Source organism: Rhinolophus hipposideros, assembly GCF_964194185.1.
Source record: "Rhinolophus hipposideros genome assembly, chromosome: 1".
In the NCBI taxonomy this organism is placed as follows: Eukaryota; Metazoa; Chordata; class Mammalia; order Chiroptera; family Rhinolophidae; genus Rhinolophus; species Rhinolophus hipposideros.
The window spans coordinates 57,197,679-57,218,289 of NC_138047.1; the positions used below are offsets into that span (position 1 = coordinate 57,197,679).

Genomic DNA, 20,611 nt, shown 5'->3' on the forward strand with positions numbered 1-20,611 from the left:
CTTGATCTCCCTTCATTTAGTTGACTTGGTTGGAGACAACTTATAACTGTTTTTGAAATTTTATCTAGTCTCAAAAAATGGGAAATTTCCTACATTATGGTTCTTGGAATGATGGGTTCTGAAGTCTGTTTCAAACAGAATTGTTTTAAATTATGACAGTGATGTGGAAAATCAGTGCTAGTAACTTTGGTGACTATTCATATTTGAGTCTCTGGGCATATAATATCTACATATGCAAATATATTATTTGTTTACTACAAACTGGGTCCTAAAATGATGTTAAGTATTTAGGACACTGTCTATATGGTATTAGCTTATTTTGTCTTACTGTTACCTAGTACCTACAACCTAAGAGGATCATAATGCTAATCATTGATTTTTGCTAGTAAACCCCTAGCTTGGAAACATTTTTATATGCAGTCATGAACTGTTTATAGCCGTGGGAATACCTCCTGAGAAATGTGGCATTAGGTAATTTTGTAGTTGTGTGAATATCATAGATTGTACTTACACAAATCTGGATTTTGTAGCCTACTAGTCACCTAGGCTATATGGTACAGCCTGTTGTTCTTAGGCTGCAAGCCTGTACAGTGTGTTATTGTACAAAACAACACGAGAATAAATCAAACGCAAAAGAATGATGCTATCAAGAGACATGGTAAATGCAAGATGTGTGGGCTGCTGCAGGCGTAACATGCATACTGTTTTATAGCAAACTTCTTTTTTATAAATAGAAAGAGGACACTTTAAAATAACAATAACAAGTATAGCACAGTAAATACATAAACCAGTACAATAATCATTTATTATCATTGTCAAGTATTATGTACTGTACAAAATTGTATGTGCTATACTTTTTTTTTTGATTTTCAAATTTTGTTTTAAGTTTCAGGTGCGCAAAATAATGTAATAGTTAGACATTTATCATTTATATCCCTCACACAGTGATAACCCCCTTTACCCCCTCCCCCCATCCCCTACCTCTCTGACATCGCACAGAGCCATTACATTTCCACTGTCTCTATTTCTAATGCTGTACTCCGCTTCTTGTAACTATATGTGTATATATAAACTTGTAGTTGACATTCTTTATTGTTCAGCTTCAGCTTCAGGTGTGCAATGCAGTGATCAGGCATCTACATCATCCCTGAGGTGGTCTCCCAAATGGGACAAGTGTCCATCGAATACCCTACCAAGTCTTTACAACATTACTGATTACATTCCCCAAATTAACTTTGGTATCTCCGTGGCAATCTTGTGGTTACCAATTGTGTTTTGCTAATCCCCTCACCTTCCCCCTTATCCCCACCCCCCTCCCATCTAGCACCCCTCAATGTTTCCTCTATGTCTCTGAGACTGTTTCTGATTAGTTCATTCATTTATTCTTTTCGTTAGATTGCACATGTAAGTGAGATCTATGGTATTTGTCTCTCTGTCTGTGCTGTACTTTTATATGAATGTCAGTGCAGTAGGTTTGTTTACACCAGCGTCACCACAAACATGGGTGTTGTGTTGCACTGTGATGTTACGACGGCTGCAGTGTCTCGAGGTGATAGGAGTTTTTCAGCTCCATTGTCATCTTACGGGACCACCATTATATAGGAGTATGCGGTCCGTTGTTGACCGAAACATGATTATGTGGTGCATTAAGTTCTCAGTTAATGAGACATACATAACGTTTGCGTGCCTATGGAAATAACCTTACAAATAATGGCGAGCTTCCAGAGCCTGTTTAGGGCTCTCTTAATTGCAAACAGAAGGAACCCATCTCAAATTAGTGTACCAAACATGGAATTTCATTGGCTGAACATCAGAAACTTGGTGTCCTGAATTCAGCTGTACCTGAAGCCAACTGAGGTTATTTTGTGTCTCGTTTAGTATGTGTTTATAGTTATATTAACATTTTATGGAAGCATTTTTAATGCACGCAAACTGCTATCCTATGTGATGTTATTTAATAATTTTTATGTTGCTGGCAAAATAGGTTTACACATCTTCACTAATAATTTCCTTATGGTAGAATTCTATAAATAAAATTGAGACAAAGAATATGGAAATTTTTAAGGCTCTTGATATATGGTATACAATCTTGAAATATGCTTATGGTGGAAAAATTTTACTAATTGCCACATCTTCCAAGAGTGTATGAAAAGATTATTGATTCTAGAACATCTTTGCTAACAAATATAATGATGCTTTACTATTAAATAATGATTTTCTTTTGTGGAAAAGTTTTTTTTAGGATGTAAGAACACAACTGTTCTTGTCCTTGTGTCTATAAATGATAGATGATAAAAGATAACAGACAAATGAGAATAACTCTTAGATATATGTCCCTTGCTTTGATCTCTGTACCTTACACTTAGAAATTTCATTGCCAATTCCATATTTCCAATTGGTTGTCTAATAGACATCTCTAACATGACATGTGCCCAGCTGTGCTCTTGCTCTTTTACCCCAAACCTTCCCTGTTGTTTGTCAAGAACTGTTAAGAGTTTGAGATTTTTACCCTACTTGTAAGTTGACAAGGTAGCCTGCCATTGTCTCATGGACGCTGGCAGAAGAGATGAGGCAAAGGATTTTATTACAGCAATAGCTGTACCAGAGTGTCAGCATCGGCTCCAGTTCCCAGAGCCTTAGTTCCCACAGGGCTGTGTGAAAGGGCCCAGTGATACCTGCACATGCCTACAGGAGAGGAGCCCTGAGCTTAGGGTACCAGAATCTTTTATAATGAGCAGAAAATCAGCCCCGGGGGTTGATTTGCTGGCGGGGGGGGGGGGGGGGGACAAAGGGGGTAAACTTCTAGTTAGTTTTGTCCTAGCACCTAACACCTTGAACAGTGCTTGATACCTGTGAGCAGTTAATATATACTGTTGAATGAATGAATGAATGAATGAATGAAACATGGCAAAGAGGTGAAATTCTATTTTCAGAATTTGTAATGTATATTGGAAGTACTATAGTCAACACCAAGGGGAAATGATGAATTAGTGATTAATTGCTTTTTATTTACAGGATATCAACGTAGAAATTGCAGTTTATCAATTAGAACTCCTTCCAGTAGAAGCAGTTTATTACTGTTCAGTCATTCAGATGTTTGAGTGCCAGGTGATGTGGTCAACATTGACGACGCTCTGATAAGTGAGGTGCACGCGGTCTCTGTCTTAGGGAACGTACAGCCCACTTGCGGAGAGAGGCCCTGAAGAAGTATAATGAGTGTAAATATTGTGGTGGAGAAATTTTTCGAAGTTCCTGTTGTAGGGGCTGCAAACTCGAATGCCCGCAGAGGCCAGGCAGGTAAAGGAGTGAAGTGGGCCGGTGAGTGCACTGCAGCAGTGGCGAGGACAGAGTGTGATGCCCTGTGCAGAGGGGACAGCAGCTGACTCCCTCTGATTAATGTCGCATAGAATGATTACCCACTGTTTCCTGATTTCCAAGTTTTTCAAGAGAAACTGAAAAATCTAGATTGTCATCTGAAGTGTACTGTAATCTTCTAAGGTACTGTGCAGCCCAGATCAAATATAGCTTTGACCTACAGGCCCCTTCTTTGTGAAGAATACTGCCTATGGAGTCAAGTTCTGTGGAGAAGAAAACTCTGGGGGTAGAAGGGCATTGTTCTCTCTTGATCACCCCATTTTCCTTTTGTTCCTCCTAAATGGTAATGTTGTTTCCGGATCCTTCCATTTGTAATTTGTATACCTAGATTTTTCTTCTGGCATAACTAGCAAGACAGGTGTGGATATAAAAATCAGTAGAGCATGATATTTATAAGAGGAAAAAAAGATACCTGATTTCATCTTATCAGCTTTGTAGTATTGGACCAGCTGCTTACCTTCTTTCTCAGTTCTTGGTTTATTCCTCATCTACAGAATGGGAATAACAGTTAAATTGCCTCACGATGTTACGAGAGTTAAATAAATAAATAAATTCTTGGAAATGCTTTGTATGTTGTCAGTGCTGTATGAATGTTGTGCTCTTTTCTTCGCTTTCTAATTCCTCTTCCTCCTGTTCCCTGCCCAATCAGATGGCTAGCTAGCACTTCCTGATACAATAACTTTGGCACAAATTTAAGTTAGTAACCCTCTTTAGGGATACTTTTACTTTTAAAAGAAATTCCTGGAGTCATTGCCTTACCCTAAGGCTATGAATCTCAGATGTACCACAGGCCAGTGGTCATTAATTAGGTAGGCAGATCTTTTTTCTGGTTCAAATCCCACTGCCAAATAAATGCGTGTTCCACTTATCTTGAAGGCAGTTTTCAAAAGACATTATTTTCTTTGGCAGTTGTTGAAATCAGAAGTTGCTGACAGCTTGGTATTTCCTCTCTCTTGTTGATTTGCATGATGTCTGATGATATATACAATACAGAAAAACCACGTGTAATTTTATCCACTCCCTAGGAAAACAAACTTGATAGTAGTAAACAATGCTAAAGCCCAGTCTTTCCTAAACAGGAAGTGCTTGTGTGTGTGGGGCTGTTGAAAGTGGAGGTATCCAGGATACCATAAACATTTTCCGTGGCAGAGAGACTTACGGTGCCTCTGGGGAGGTTGTGAGTGGATAACCGAGTAGCAGTGTCTCGTAAAATAGTAATTCTCAGTGGTGGTGGCCAGGCAGCGAGGAATTACCTGAGGAAAAGCGTCCCGTGCGTCTCTTGTTGTTTTTTTCCAACTTTAATATGAAAAATTTCAAAATATACAGAAAACTTGAAAGAGTAGTACAGTGAATAACCACATACTCATCATGTAGATTCAACTACTAATATTTTACCATATTTTTCCTTGTGTGTTTTTTGAAACACCTGGGTAATTTTGCAAAAGGACTATACATTAGAAGAATTACTGAGGTGGGACAGAGGTACTGTGGTTATATAGGATAATAGATCCATTTTGAGAATGTGTATGTGCTTTAAGTACCCATTAAGTATCAATGAGTAAAATAACGTGGTATCTACCACCGTTTTGAAACAGTTCACCACTAACAAAAACATATTTTGTAATTTCTTTCAAAATTGGGTTTAATCAAGGATTATGTGTACGTGGTGCATTTTATTTTAATGTCTTTTAAAGTCTACAATAACTCTTACCCCCTCATTTTTTCACTCCGCATGTGGAACAGTGTACAAGACAATCACCCAAGCATCAATATCTCAGACTTTGTCTGATTGTTCTTCGTGTTATTATTTTCCTTCTAGCCCCTGTTTCCTAAACTGTAGGTTAGGCCTTAACAATTTATTAGGTTAAAGGTTTTTAGCAGAGGTACTTCATGGGTGATGGTGTTTGTTTCGTATTGCATCACATGAGGAAGCGCAGAATGCCAATGTTAATGCCAATATTAGCCATGCCAAGAATTCTTCCTTGTAAAGAAATGTTTTTCCTCTTGATGCTTTGGCACCATGTGAATGTCTTATTTCTCATTAACCTTTCATCAAGGATTTTGGCATACATTGAGGATCCTTGCTGAATCAGTTTTTTAATATTGTATTTCTCAATTTTGATACATTGTTCTCCTAATCCTATTGACAGTTTCTACCATTTTGGGGAATGAGTAGTATCCCCTCAGTGGGCTGGGTAAGAAAATAACATTGAAAATCAGGGTTACAGGAAACATTTAATAGTATCTAATTTTACATAAGTTCTTCCAAGTTGGATTTTCAGTTCTTGGGAAAGAAAGTACTGACTAGGAGCTGAGAGTCATTCATTGAATGCAAATTATGCCTGAAGAAATTAATTTTTTAACTAGGAAACGTTTTTACTAGTAGTCAGGTTATGTCAAAGAAGCTAGTGTGTTAGTTTTAACAAGGCATTTAAAAAACACTTGTTTGTTTGTTTCAGAGCCATTTGGTTAATTCAAAAGTGTTTTAACAGATGCTGTAAACACGTTGATTATTCATTTTGCATTTACTATTGTGTGAGGCCCCAGTTATATTGCTTAACACCTAGTGGAAGAGGCAGATTGATAAACAGGATTAGGTATGTTCTATGATATGGATAGGAAGCTGCAAGAGTTTTAAAGAAGTGCTTTGCAGACCTGTAAGGAAGTCTACTTACATGAACAAACAAATATTTTTTAAATACTTGTTAATTCAATATTGCATGTCTCCAAATTATCTGGTACTGCCTCTGAGGCCCTTTTTGATCATTGCAGATCCATTCTGAATTATGCTTAGATTTAAAATTTCTTAATTGTTGGTTGGGCATGCTTCTCTTTCTAAGCACAAGATAAAATATATCTGTAACTACTACTACTAGATAAGTAGTTGCATTCCAGCAACAGTTCTTTGACACCAACTGGGTGTCTGGCAATTCAATTCAATAATTCTGACACAACTCAGAGTAGTTTAAGTAGCACTTTGTTAGTACTACTAATTTGTTACTATTTGCATATGAAATTAATGCTAAGTGAGCTTCTTTGAAAGAACTGCCCTGCAGTTCTTACTTAAAGTACCTTTCCCAAACATCTTTTTCCTCTCTTGTTTACTTTGATTTCTCCTACATTATATACGTAGAAATCCAAATCTACAAGATGGTAGTTTGTGAAGTTTTCTTCTAACTACAGTTGGAGGTTTTGGCGAATCTGAAATGAATCTATACTGATTCAGGAGTGCCCTACGAGCTCTTTCCCCCTATTATTTATTCCCAGTTAACTTCTCGTTTGACTGCTTTGACTTATCATTGCTCTGGATGCTGCTTTATAAAGGCTATCAAATTGATAAAAGTGGTACACTAGTTTTTGTTTTAAACTATAATCAAACTACAAATACCCTATAGCAAGATGCACTTTTAAAACTTCAGGAGGAAATCTTTGTTTAGACGTGTCAGAAGTAATTGTTCTTCAGAATACCTCGCTATGTATTTCAGATATGGAACTCTGTCAGGTGCAGTTGACAGATTGTTCAAATAACTGTGGCATAAATTCTAAGAGGACATTTATCATCTACATAAGTGTTCTGGAAGGAGGTGGTTCCAGAGTTGTCTAATGCAGTATTCTAAGTCAGTGTTCCAGGCTATTTTCTCTCATTCTTTTTTCCCATCATGGCCACAGATGGCTGCCATCGGTCTAAACATCATATTCTTTATACAATGAAATCCAAAAGTTGGAAGGATGAGCAGAACCTTCTTCCCAAGTCTCTCTTTTTTTCTGGCTGGAAAATCTTTCCCTGCTACCCCCACCAGACTTTCCCTTATGTTCCATTACCCAAAACTCGTTACATACCTAATCTTAAGTCAGTTACTGACAAGAAGAAATGGGATTCCCATTGTCACCTTAGAACAATATTGGTTCGTCCCTTGGAATTGGCGGAGGGATCCATCCAGTTGATCCCATTGATGTCTCATATTAAATAACATCCGTGTTTTGTCATCACAGAAGAGGCAGAGGCTGCTGGGTAGGCAGTCACTAGTATATGGCAAACTATAGTAATAGTTATTTTAGACATTTTCCAAATACTACATAAGAGGTATTACTGTGCAAAATAAAATGATGGCATTTTAACCTTAAGACAGAAGCATATTCATTGGAGAAGCATGTTATTTTCTATGCTACTTCATGATTGGCATAGGCAAACCAATGTCATGGCTTTTAATGTAATATACAGAGGGTGCCCAAAAAATGTATACACATTTTAAGAAAGGAAAAAACTATTAAAATTGTAATTATATATACCGATAACAAAAGATGAATATAGTCATGTATGTACATTTTTTGGAACCTCCAGTATTAGTTGCTTACTGTTCTTGTGTTTGTCTTGGGTACAGTCAGTTCATTTCCCTCTGAGATTAAGCTCCTCTATTAAATGACATGATTTTGGCAGTAGTTTCTGATTCTTTTTAATCAATTGGTACTTGTTCTTCTAGGTGGATTCTCCACAGTTTTTCTGGTGCGGACCCATGGTGGAATCCGCCATGCATTGAAGCGAATGTATGTCAATAACTTGCCAGACCTCAACATTTGTAAAAGGGAAATTACAATTATGGTAAGTGAAAGAGTAATTCCATTTAAAAAATTGGTGTATTTTCTTTGGGTTTTGCACTATACCATTAACCAGCTTTTAAGGAAGCTGCTTATTAGTTTATACACGTGAGTAAAACTTTTGAAGATCATTAAATTAACTTGTAAAATTAGCTGGGAATTTGTACTATGTTTCTTAACAGCCATGCTTAGGGCTAAATATAGGCAACTGCTGCCTGTCCTCTTTCTTCCCTTCCCTACTGTAGTTCAAGGGGCAAGCTACTTGATCTAGTTCTAAACCACCTTGATCTTGTTCTAAACCTTTTTTGTCACTCCAAGAGGAAATCCCCTGCCCCTTAAGCAGTTGCTCCCCATCTCCCCATGTTTCAGCCACTGGCAACCACCTGTCTGTGTTATGTCTCTATGGATTTATCTGTTTTGAATATTTCATCTAACTGGAGTCATGCACTATGTGATCTTTTGTGTCTGGCTTCTTTCACTTAGCATGTTTTTGAGATTTCCACATTGTAGCATGTATCAGTACTTTATTCTTTTTTATGGCTATTAAATAATATTCTATTTTTTGTATGTGTGTATATATGTGTATCATGGTTTGTCTGTTCATTTGTTGTTGGACTTGAAAGAAAACATTGATGGACATTTGGGCTGTTTCCACCATTTGGCTATGAATATGTGTGTATGTGTATTTGTTTGAGTACCTGTTTTAGTTCTTTTGGGTATATATCTGGGACTGGTATTGATTGCTGCGTTACATGTGGTCATTCTGTGTTTAACTTTTTTTAAGAACCACTAAACTGTTTTCTACAGCAGTTGAACCATTTTATGTACATACCAGCAGTGCAATGTTCCTGTTTTTCTTTTTTTAATTAAAAAAATTTTTCAATTACAGTTGACATTCAATATTATATTAGTTTCAGGTGTACAACGTAGTGGTTAGACATTTATATATGGATGTTTCAGTTTTTCCACAACCTTGTAAATACTTGCTATTAATGTCAGTCCTACTTAACCAACAGTTAAGAGGGATTTCTTATTTGTATCAACACATAGTTTGATGTCTTTTGTTTGAAAACAGCCACATTTATACAATCTGATTTATCTGAATTCTGCTTTTACTTGTCCTTATTCTTTAGCTAGTCTAGAGTTGATTATGCTTTGAGACTTGCATTTTTAAAGGTAAAGCTATGAGCCAAAAGAGTGAAAAGATTTACCCCAAGTTAATGGGGGAATCTTAGACTAAGTTCTCTAACTTGAGCCCAGATATGATAATATTGTTCCATAATTCTTCCTTTTAATAGAATACGTATAATTTTGAGACCTAAAAGTATAGTTGCCAGCAACAGTAGCAACACTCAAACCCTATGCTTTTGTACAAGATATTTTAGGGAGATTAGCTCTTTAGAGCAGTGGTCTTCCAACTTCTTTTTGATGACCCTTCCTGCATTATGTATATGTATTTATGAATTATTCACATGTGTGCTGCCATTAGCCAGTATCTCAGATTGCATCACACGTTTAAAACTAGGTTTGTTATTAATGATAGTGGATGTAAATTGATTTAAAATAGTATTCTTGATAATTGTTTTGCAATTTCCAGAGTGCGTTAATCAGATCATGATTATTTTTAACCTCAGTATATTCTGATGGGTGTCTTATATTAGGAGCCAAAATGTCAGATTTGCCATTTTCTTCTTATTTCCGTGTATTTGTATTATTGGTATTATCTTTATGGTTTCTTTATAGAAATCTCTTTTAGCTTCTTGTTCATTTGTTAGGTTATTTAGTTAAAAATACATACATTCAAAAATCCACTTAATTAGGTATACAGGAACTGCAATATGGTGCATGCAAAACAATTAAATAAGAATGCAAGTGTTCATAAATAGTAGAACATGATTTTTTTTTTTAGATAAAAGTAAGAATAAATAAAAATTCTGATTTTTTATTCTTGAGTCCCTAAGGACTATCTTGCACACTCATTTTTGGAGACTGTTACTTTTGAGTGAGCCATCTTTTTTCTTGACTGAATTTAAAAATAAGTATTCACTGACTATTTGCCTGTCAGAAATTGACAGTTACATGTAAATACTATTCCATTGGAACCATAGAAACCTTTTTGATATATGTCAGATTCCATACTGATGCTTAATTCTTACTTTTGGAAATTCTCTAAATACGTTAATGTAGACCTCAAACCCTTGTTAATGATAGAGCTTTAAAATGTATGTTTTTAGATTCTTAAATTTTTTTTTTTTTCCCCCTCAGAAAGAGCTGTCTGGTCACAAAAATATCGTGGGTTATTTGGACTGTGCTATTAATTCAGTTAGTGATAATGTATGGGAAGTGCTTATCTTAATGGAATATTGTCGAGGTAAGTGTTTTTCTGCATTTGTTTTATACCAAAAAAAAAGGCTTTAAAATGGGTTACTAGGTAGGTGTCTTGATTTCTCCCAGGGCATCTGTCACCTTATTCTAGACACTTTTTGCAATCTTAGCTTTAATTATCTGTCTAATTAAGGAATACTATTAAAAATATTTAAAACCTAGTCATAGTTGCTACAGTAATGATATGAGCAAGTAAATGGACAAAGAAAAGTGCTGTTGGGTTTAAAACAGGAAATCTAAGCAAGAAAAGAGCAGTTACACTTCATGTACTCCTTATATATTACTTTTATAATCCAGCCAAGGAGAGCTTAATGTATCAGTGTTAGTGTTAAAAGATTTTTTTCTAGCACTCTACTGTTATCTTTCAACATATTAAATATAATTAATTTAGAGGATGTAGTTTGAGCTATAATTTTTATAAACGTGTATCATTTGGTATTTTTAGGGTCTTTTGTGAATATCAGAAGATAGAAAAAAACATGTTTTATTTGGACCTAATGTAGTATTTTTAGACAAACAATTACTTATATAGTATGTAATAATAATAATGATGATGATAATAACTTTTAAAAAGTCCCTGAAATTTTTTGTTTTTACTTTCATGTATGAAGGGAGCAATTAATCCATTTCCTGCAAACTTGCTCTGTTTTTTATTTTTATTTTTTTAAACCAGACTATATCTGGTAATTGGGCTCTAGAAAGTCCTGGTTTATATTTAGATTCTCTTAAGACAGTTGTGATTGTTAATTATAGCAGGAAATCTTGTCATTTCCTGAAAGTTGGAGGATGAGGATGATGGTGGTGGTGATGGAGAAAATATGTTCTCATTTACTCCAGTCTTGTGAGGAGGCAAGGACGGGAAAATGAAGTGAATTAATATGATAATATCTACTGTGATGTGTATTTGTAACTTATTTCTGTATGTAATGTAAAAAGTTAGATTGTTTATTTATACCTCATCTTTTCTACTGGAAAGCATTGTGATGATCTCTTTAAGGAGAAGATACTGATTTTCTCTCCCTCAGTTTCCTGAATTCTAGCATTTATGGTGCTGATTCTTAGCTGGATTATAGTTGATTAATAGCCGGTGGCTACTTGTAACTTTTTAATGATAATTGAATCGGACATAATTATAACCCAGGATGAATTTAATTAATTGTCATCCAGAAGACATTTTAAAAGGAGAACCAAATGAATTTCCAATTTTAGGGGACAAATTGTTTGTTTGAGGAAGGCATTCTTTTGCTTTTCAAAAATTAATTTTTTAAAAATCTGGTTTGAATCAGCAAGTTTTGTTTTACATGAAAAGTTTGTTTTTATCACAATTATGTATGTCTATAGTTTTAAAGGTCCAATAGCAGGTCTGTTAAGCTATGGCTAAGTCAGTACCCTCCTGCACCATCCCTCTCCTTGGAGGCATTCACTTTAAAATACTTGAGATGTTTTTCTTCTCATATTTATTTCCATATTTCTCGACTGCATTATGTAGAGGAGAATATGTAGTTTCAGTGAGATTCTTCGAATGTGAAAGAAAAGGAACTTAGAAAATCTGGGGAAGTGTATGTGTTTCTGGGCTTTTGAAAGTTTGCTAGTGCTGATTTTCTGTTTTTTGGTTGTATCTCCAAGAAGAAAATGAGGATTTTGCTGTCAGTGTAATATAGTCTTAGTTTTTAGATTAAATTAGTAATCAGTGTTTAAATTATTTTGTTTGCCATTAAATTGTGACATGTAATTGTTTGTAATTGCATTTTCTTTTTTATGCTTTTCTTTTTTCCTAGAATTAATAATTATCCCATTTTTTATTTGCCTGATTTCCTTCGTACATATTAGTATTTTAGCCCCACAGTCCCCAATGGAAGTGTAAATCATTATGCAGTATGTTTAAACATTTTAATATTTGTGTCAGTTTCATCCCCCCCTGCCCCCCCTTAGAAATATCCTTTTGGGAGACCAGTTCAGCTTATTTTGAACAGCATTTCGCTATTGTTCTGGGATTTCCCTTTGCCTGTCAGACTCCCCTATGCTCAGGCACTTGCCTTTGGGATAGTACAGTTTTCAGTAGCTTTCTGATAATGGATTTATGGAAGAAAACATTTTTGAAATCTTGCATATATAAAAATATTTTGTTTGTTAATTTGGCTGGATAAAGATTTGTCGATTAGATATAATTTTTATCTACAATTTTAAAGGCATTAGTTCATTTTTTTCCTGGTGTTAACTATGGAGAAGTTGGATGCATTGTGATTCCTCGGTTTTCTGTTGTGACCTGTTTTTTCCATGGACACTTTTCAACACTTTTCTCTTTCATTTTCTTTGTTCTGTGTTTTTTTGGACTTCTCATTTTTAGGATATTAGTATTCCTAGATTGATCGGTTCTCTGATTTTCTTTCTTTTATTTTTCTTCTCTTTCTTTTTATTCTACTTGTGTTGGGAACATTTCTTCAATGTACCTGATAGCTCCTCTATAGGTTTTGCATTTTTCTGCCATATTGCTTTTAATTTCCAAGAACTCTTTTGTTTTCTCAATGTTGTTCTTTGTTAAAATACACCTTACTTTTGTTTTAGGTGCAAATCTTTTGTCTGCAGATACTAATTATAGCTTTTAAAAAGATTTTTCTTCTATTCCTTGTGTTTTTGATTTTTCTGAAATTTTTTCTTTTTGTTATTATATCTTCTCTATTATGTTAGGAGTTTTCTTTAAATGTTTTACCAGATAAGCTTACCATATTTACTACAGATCAGAATGTACCCTCTAAGAGGGCAATTATATCTTAAGAAAAGGAATCCAGAGGGTCTGAATAAAGCATGCTCAGTTCCCTTTCTCAGATGACTCAGTAAGTTCCTTTTTCTCTCATGGGGGAGGAATGAGTTGGAGGGGTAGAAAATGGGCAAATAAATGCTCTTCCCTTACTTCCTCTATAAAAGCTAATTATACACGTATTACTAAAATTGTTTAAGAAGGAAGGTACACTAGTGAAGGAATCAGTGTGAGGTATATAGTTAATATACACTGGTTTTGATTATGTAGAGATAAAACTGTATAGAAAGTAGAAGAATGTATTAAATAGCTGATAATGTCCCCCATGGTTTCAAGTATCAAGTGTTTACAATCCTTTTTTGTCAAATGTTAGATCTCTGCAGATTCATGGTGTTAGATCTCTGCAGATTAAGGTGACTACCTTAGTTTGCTAATGTTCTGATGTACAGGTTAAAGAGAGATTGTGGGCTTTAGGTACCAAACTTCCAGAAATCAGAGTTGGTATTTTGAGTATATTTCTATTTTATGAAAAGAGCTTTTATTTCTAGGAGGTGTTCTATAGAAATTCCCATGGGTAATAATATATCTGTTAGCTTTTGCTTAATGACAAAACATTCCAAAGCTCAGTAGCATAAAACAAGTTACTTATTATTGCCTGTGTTATCAGTGGGCCGGCTGGTCTAGACTGAGCTTGGTAGGTGACACGACTCCTTTTGTCAGGGCTTGATCACATGCCAGTGGGTTTGCTGGGACTTGTCTCACGTATTCCTCACACTCTGCCTGGCACTGGCAAGCTATCCTGGGGAGGTTTTCCTCATGGAGATGGTAGAAACACAAGAAGGCACGTGGAGGATGTGAGGGCCCTTAACGCTTAGGCTTGGGACGGGCACTTTTGCCTTACTGTGTTGTAGAATGAGAGAGACGAAGATTGTTGGCTGACTACCTTAAGAGGTTAGGAAAGTGTGACTTTTTTATTTTAGTGATGAAATTGGGCACAGTATAAAAGCTTTTGTTTAGGAAATGATACCTATTTGAAAAATATGGAAAGATTTGAGAGCTATTTGTATCTTGTTTTAAAAGACCTTCAGTATGCAGTCCTTGATTTTTGAATCTCATTTTTCATTAGAATCACCTTATTATAATTTTCAGAAGAGTTTGATTTTGAATAATGAAATCTTATTTATGTCTACATTTGAAATGCAGCTCAAATACAGCTTTTAGCTTTTTTGGAGGTAGGCGGAACACTTGGATTTTGTGATTCAAGGTTTCCAGCCCAAAGATCTCTGAATGGAGAAAGGAGGACTAACATTTGTTTAAAATTCATTCTACTTATTTCAGCATTGAGCGTTTAGAAGAGGTGGAATGAGTTGAAGATTTTGATTTCTTTAGCTATGAAATGGTTATTTCAAGTATGTGAATGAGCATCAAGAAAACATTTTTCATCCTGTTTAATTTTTGGTTAAATCGAGTCAGGTTGTCTGACAAGAGGATGAAGGAAATGGCTGCCTGGTCAGGTGCCTCACTCTTAGGAGGTGCCCTGAACAAATTACAACCAAATATACCTGAGTTTTCTGAAAGTTAGAGATTGATAGGTAAAAGTTAATGTTGTTTCTTCTTTAACATTCTACGGAAAAAGCAGCCATTTCAGAAAATACATGAGAATGCTATTTAGACAGTAATAATAAATGGATCGGGTGTGTATGCACCTTCTTACAGATTACAAAGTAGCCAACATTCATTTATCCAACCTTGTTAAAGGAAAGTTTCAAATTAGCATAAATTTACCTTTTTTAATTCCCAAACTTGATTTTTATCGAATGCTTTTTGAATGATTCACATATTTACATGTGTTCTTAAAATATAGTAATAGTTAACTTCTTAATAATTGTCATTAGTAGACTGTCAATTATTGTAGTATATTGTAATATAATCCTCTCAGGGCTCATGTGTGGCTATTATATGATTTTAGTAAGTTGCTCTGCGCATTATCTCTTACCTGATTTAGAGCGTTAGCCTCTTAATCCAGCTCTCTGTTTCTGCTCTTGTGATTCCCTTATCCCTCAATCCAGGAGCTCCTTTAAAAAAATCAGATCAGGAAGAATCCTTAGTTCTTAAGTTAAGATCTAAAATATTTCTGACTGCTGTCTGCCTTGTCAGCCTCGTCTTACCTTACTCTCTTCGCTGCTTCCTGGACCATATCCACACTGGCTTTCTTTAAGTTCTTCAAAATCATTAAGCTCTTCCCCAAACCGGAGGCCTTTGTACATTCCACTCATTATTGCTGGCATGCTCTTGTCCCAAATCTCTGCCTGGTTAATTCTTCCCTATTCTTCGTTCTCAACATAAATCTCATTTCCTTAGACAGGCTTTATCTGATAGCCTCTCCTCCCCATCCGCCTCACCAATTTAAATTTGTGTTTCTCTCATATTATTCTTATTGTATATAATTATGATGCATATTTATTTGTGTGATTGTTTCGTGTTTATCTCTACCGTTAGACTATAAATTGCATGATAGTAGAAACTTTATTTTTGTTTCCCATTGTTTACTTAAAAACTAGTACTGCATGGAATAACTTTTTTCAAATCTGTGATGCTGTCCAATTACTAGGTACACCTTGATTTCAGAGATGAAAACTTTTAAAACATGGCTAATAGTATTAGCAGGGCATCATCTATCTTAAGATGTTCTCATCTTAGAGATGTGAAATGTGAAAAAAATGTATTTCATTGAAAAAATACATTATGGTATACTAAGCATCCTTATAGGAGGATTATGAAAAAGCCAATTCCCCAGTACCTGAGACCATAAAGGCATTTCTTCATTTCTTTGATAGGCTGCATTTATTAAAAATATGTCCTCTCAAAATTACTTTTTTGGTTAGCTGGGCAGGTAGTGAACCAGATGAATAAGAAGCTGCAGACAGGTTTTACGGAACCAGAAGTGTTACAGATATTCTGTGATACCTGTGAAGCTGTTGCAAGGTTGCATCAGTGTAAGACTCCGATAATTCACCGGGATCTGAAGGTATGAACTTTAGAATACTTATGGATTAATACATTTTAAACTTTCAAGTTAAAATGTTCTTGAACTGTCTTCATTTAAACCATTTTTTATTACCAGCACTGGGATTGGTCTCTGTCCCCTGTTATACTTCCTGAGGCCATCGAAAGACTGACTGTAGAATTTGGTGGTGATTGTATGTAAGGTCACCTGATCTTACCTATTTGTGGGCTGTGACCTCTTGTATATGGTACCCACTTGTTACACTGGAAAAAGTCCCCAAAGGGGATTGAACATTCCTAGTATCATATTACTAGAGATATCAGTACATATATCTTGTAGAACCACAGGTGTCTTCTTTGATACCCACAAGCACTAAAAATACAAAAATTCCTCTTCCTGAAATTCTTTATGCCCAGATTTTCCATGGCTTATCTTTACCCCCTTCAAGTTTGCTCAGATTTACCTTGTCAGTGAGTTCTATCTTGCATAACCTTACTTATAATTACAACCTAAAATTCCTGCTCTCCACCTGCTTTACCTTTTATTATCACTTGTCACCTTCTAAGATACTGTATAGTTTGCTTATATATTATGCCTATTGTTTATTTTCTGTGTTCATGAGAATGTAAGCTCCATGTGGGCAGGGATTTTTCTCTTGTAGTGATTTGTCCAAGCATTTAGAATGGTGTCTGGCACGTAGCTGGGTCTCAATAATTAATATTTAACAAATGAATGAATCCCGATTCTGACTGATTTTACAAAATTTATGAAAGGTGATAATAAAAATGCTCTTAAGATACAAGAGAATAGAAGCTGTCACTTAAAATATAGGTTGCTAACCATGAAAACATCATCTAGGGAAACCTATGGTAAAGGATATAAGTTAAGCCAAGATTGAAATGCATGATTACAGACCTCTGTCTCTTAATTTGGATAACTAGTATAGTTCATTTCAGTTCTTTTGAATATGCAACTCTTGCATTTTCCCTAATAATTTGGTATGACTGTTTTAGATTATTCAAAATTATTAAAGCTCATTAACTTTTTTCATATAGATGTTTTCAGCTGAGTCTTCTTGATTTAAAACCAGAAAAGACGTTGAACAGCATAATTTTTTACAGGCCATATTTCATGTGATTAGTTGTTTTTACATATATAAATTTTTGGAAACCTACATTTTTTAAAGTAGATTTGTTGAACAAATCTGTATTGTGTGCATATCTTTCAACAAGTAAACTAAAATGAAATATAGAAGGAAAACTATAATGAAAAAGTAATGGGAGTATTTTGAGTGGAGAGAAATTGAATTACTTATCTAAGACTATCATAAAAATAAAAAATATTGTGGGAAAAGGTAATAAAAATACTATCATTTATTGAGTGCTTACCATATTCCAGTCACCATTCTAAGCACTCTACATGTTTTAATTCGTTTAAGTTTTACAACAATCTCATGTTATAAAAGCTATAACATATATAAAACCTATAGATATTCTCTGCCCCATTTTAAAGATATGAAAACTAAAGCGCAGAATGGTTAAACAAATTGTCCAAGGATACACAGGCTACTAGTGAGTAGCAAATTTGGGCTGTGAACCCACACTCTCCTGTTCTAGAAACTGTGTATGTAAGGTGTTTATTTAAGTTACTACAACTCTGATCTCCAAATTAAGGCATAAAGTCAAGTCTTCATTTTTCAGTGTAGTATTTTAGATAAAAATGGTATTTGGAATCAATCAGAGGTGACTGCTTTTTGTTATTGCTTATCTATAGATAAGCTGAAGGGTCAGAAATGGAGAAAAATGGAGGTACAGTATAGACTCTGACTGCCACTAGTTCTTCTCTTTCATTGAAGCAGTTTTTGAGAGGATTTAAGGGTTTCTTGGCTCCTGCAAAAATATCCTGGGATGGGAGAAGCACTTCTCTTTTCTAAGAGAAGCAGTAGACATAGTAGAGTATATTTTTGGTCTGATTTATTTGTCTTTTTCATAATTTGAGGTTACACACACACACACACACACACACACACACACACTATATACATATGTGTGTGTGTGTAAAACAAACCCTTCAATGTTGATTGTGTAAAATCATGGTTGTAAAAACATAATTTTCATTTTGAAAATACTAATTATCGACTTTCTTTTCTTAAGGTAGAAAATATTTTGTTGAATGATGGTGGAAACTATGTACTTTGTGACTTTGGCAGTGCCACTAATAAGTTTCTTAATCCTCAAAAAGATGGAGTTAATATAGTAGAAGAAGAAATTAAAAAGTAAGTTTCTATCTGTATTGTGTTTTCTGTCATGGGAATTTTAGTTAACTTTGGTCTGTGAGCAGCTCTGCTTGTACAAATTTTAGATATTCCATTTATAGATTTCTTCAAAATAGTTCTATACCATAGACATTGACTAATTTATGTCTGATCTAGCTCAATTACAAAATACATCTTACTATGGATACAAGGTTTTCATCTACTTTGTAAACTAATTTATCAAGAAAGTTGTTAAATAAGCTATAGTAATTAGTGGAATTATTAAAGGGACTTTTAAGGGATTGTTGAGTTCAGTTAAACATCTTTGGTTTTACTAATACTGAGGATTTATTGTTAGGATAAAAATAAATTAGTTGAGAATATTTAAGCTTTTAGTTCTTATTTACTATTTTTGTTTTGTTCCTTTTTTTTTTTTAAGATTTTTTATTTTTTTAAATTGGGGAAGGAGAACAGGACTTTATTGGGGAACAGTGTGTCCTTCCAGGACTTTTTTCCAAGTCAAGTTGTTGTCCTTTCAGTCTTAGTTGTGCAGCTAACCTCCAGGTCCAGCTGCCGTTGCTAGTAGGAGGGGGCGCAGACCCCTTGCGGGAGTCAAACCGGCAACCTTGTGGTTGAGAGGACGCGCTCCAACCAACTGAGCCATCTGGGAGCTCAGTGGCAGCTCAGCACAAGGTGCCGTGTTCAATCTTAGTTGCAGGGGGCGGAGCCCACCATCCCTTGCTGGACTCGAGGAGTTGAACCGGCAACCTTATGGTTGAGAGCCCCCTGTCCCATGTGGGAATCGAACCTGCAGCCTTTGGAGTTAGGAGCTTGGAGCTCTAACTGCCTGAGCCACTGGGCTGGCCCCTTTTTTACTATTAATGAGATTGACTTCTGTAAGTCATTGAAAACTATGGGGTAAACATGTTACTTTGTAATAATGTATTGGAAAGCTCTCTGGTAGAAAAATAAGTCATACTGTTTTATGTTTTCTTATTCTTGTACTTTTTATGGTTGCTAGAGTACCCGTAAAGACGTCTTCCTGTTTTGCTTTCTAGTTTTAGAATATAGAACTGTTTGTAAATCTTAGATTTGTAAGATTAAGGTTTGTAAACCTTAATAAAATAACAGACTAGAAAAAGGTCTGTCAGAATAGGAATTTTAAGCAGTTACCTTTCCTAAGTTGCCCTCCTCACTTTTTAATAAATTTTCAATTGTTTAAGACTATCTAGGAGCTAATATTTGAATTGCAATATATATTTGAAACAGCTCAAGTAGAGCTGATATTAGTCTGGCCCATTTATATAACACTATGGATTTCTAGACTCTGTATTTCTACTCAGAAAACTTTGCCTGTGATGATACACTTAGATGTATGATACACAAAAACATACTTCTTAGTAGACATGTAAATGTCCTGAAGAACTCAAGAACAATAAACTATTGAATTGGATTCTTGGGAATATAATTTTTAAAGCACTGGATTGTGGTATATAATGGCTGCTGTAGGATTCTGCTCAAGCATCTCAGACTTACTGGAAGTTTTATTTCTTGCTGTTGAGATCTGAAGTGTAGTTACGGTTCAGTAGAATTTTGTATCAGTGATAAATGCAAATTATGAGGGGTTCTAGTGCTGTGTGGCTCAGTTGAGGAGTTAATGAACTAACGGTTTATTCAGTAAACAGGTATTTATTTAGGGCCTACAATGTAGTGGACACTGTTTTTGGAGCTTAGGATAGCAGTGAACAAAAGTCTTGCCCTCATGCAGTTTAGGTACTGGTTTCTTAGGTTGCTCCTCTGTAGTAGTATCATTCAGTATGTCCCATCAATCAGGGTAATTAGGAAAAGTAGGAGGGTAGATACTTCCTGTAATATAAAATGTATAAACACTCAAAATGAATTTTAAATTATGCTGTAATATAGGAAGTCCTTTCATATTCTGATCATTTCTGCCATGAAATTGAGCACTATTTTCACAGTACTTTGTAATTCAAAATAGCTTATGAAGATAGTCAGTATTAGAAGAGTATTTAATTAGTGTAGTTAGAATTATGTAGTTACGATTATTTTTAAAACAACAATTACAAAAATAAACCTAAAGGAGATTTACTACCATGTACGAAGGAAATATGTTACAGTCCATTAAAACAAACTGCTCAATAAACATATAAGTTAATTTTTTGAGAGAATGGAAGTTTTAAATAGACTAAAATATTTTGACAAGGATATTTTTATA

The 20,611-nt window shown here is 35.0% G+C and overlaps 1 protein-coding gene across 2 annotated transcripts in view; it reads left to right on the plus strand.

Annotated features, from left to right (window-relative positions):
* The window catches only part of BMP2K (BMP2 inducible kinase), a 113,638-nt gene that overhangs the window by 33,750 nt on the left and 59,277 nt on the right, over positions 1 to 20,611 (plus strand). For both annotated transcript variants that reach the window (XM_081054089.1, XM_081054090.1), the window contains exons 2-5: positions 7,857 to 7,975; positions 10,237 to 10,342; positions 16,000 to 16,142; positions 18,275 to 18,396. In XM_081054089.1, the coding sequence (XP_080910215.1) occupies positions 7,857 to 7,975; positions 10,237 to 10,342; positions 16,000 to 16,142; positions 18,275 to 18,396 (490 nt within the window). The remainder of the gene's footprint in view (positions 1 to 7,856; positions 7,976 to 10,236; positions 10,343 to 15,999; positions 16,143 to 18,274; positions 18,397 to 20,611) is intronic.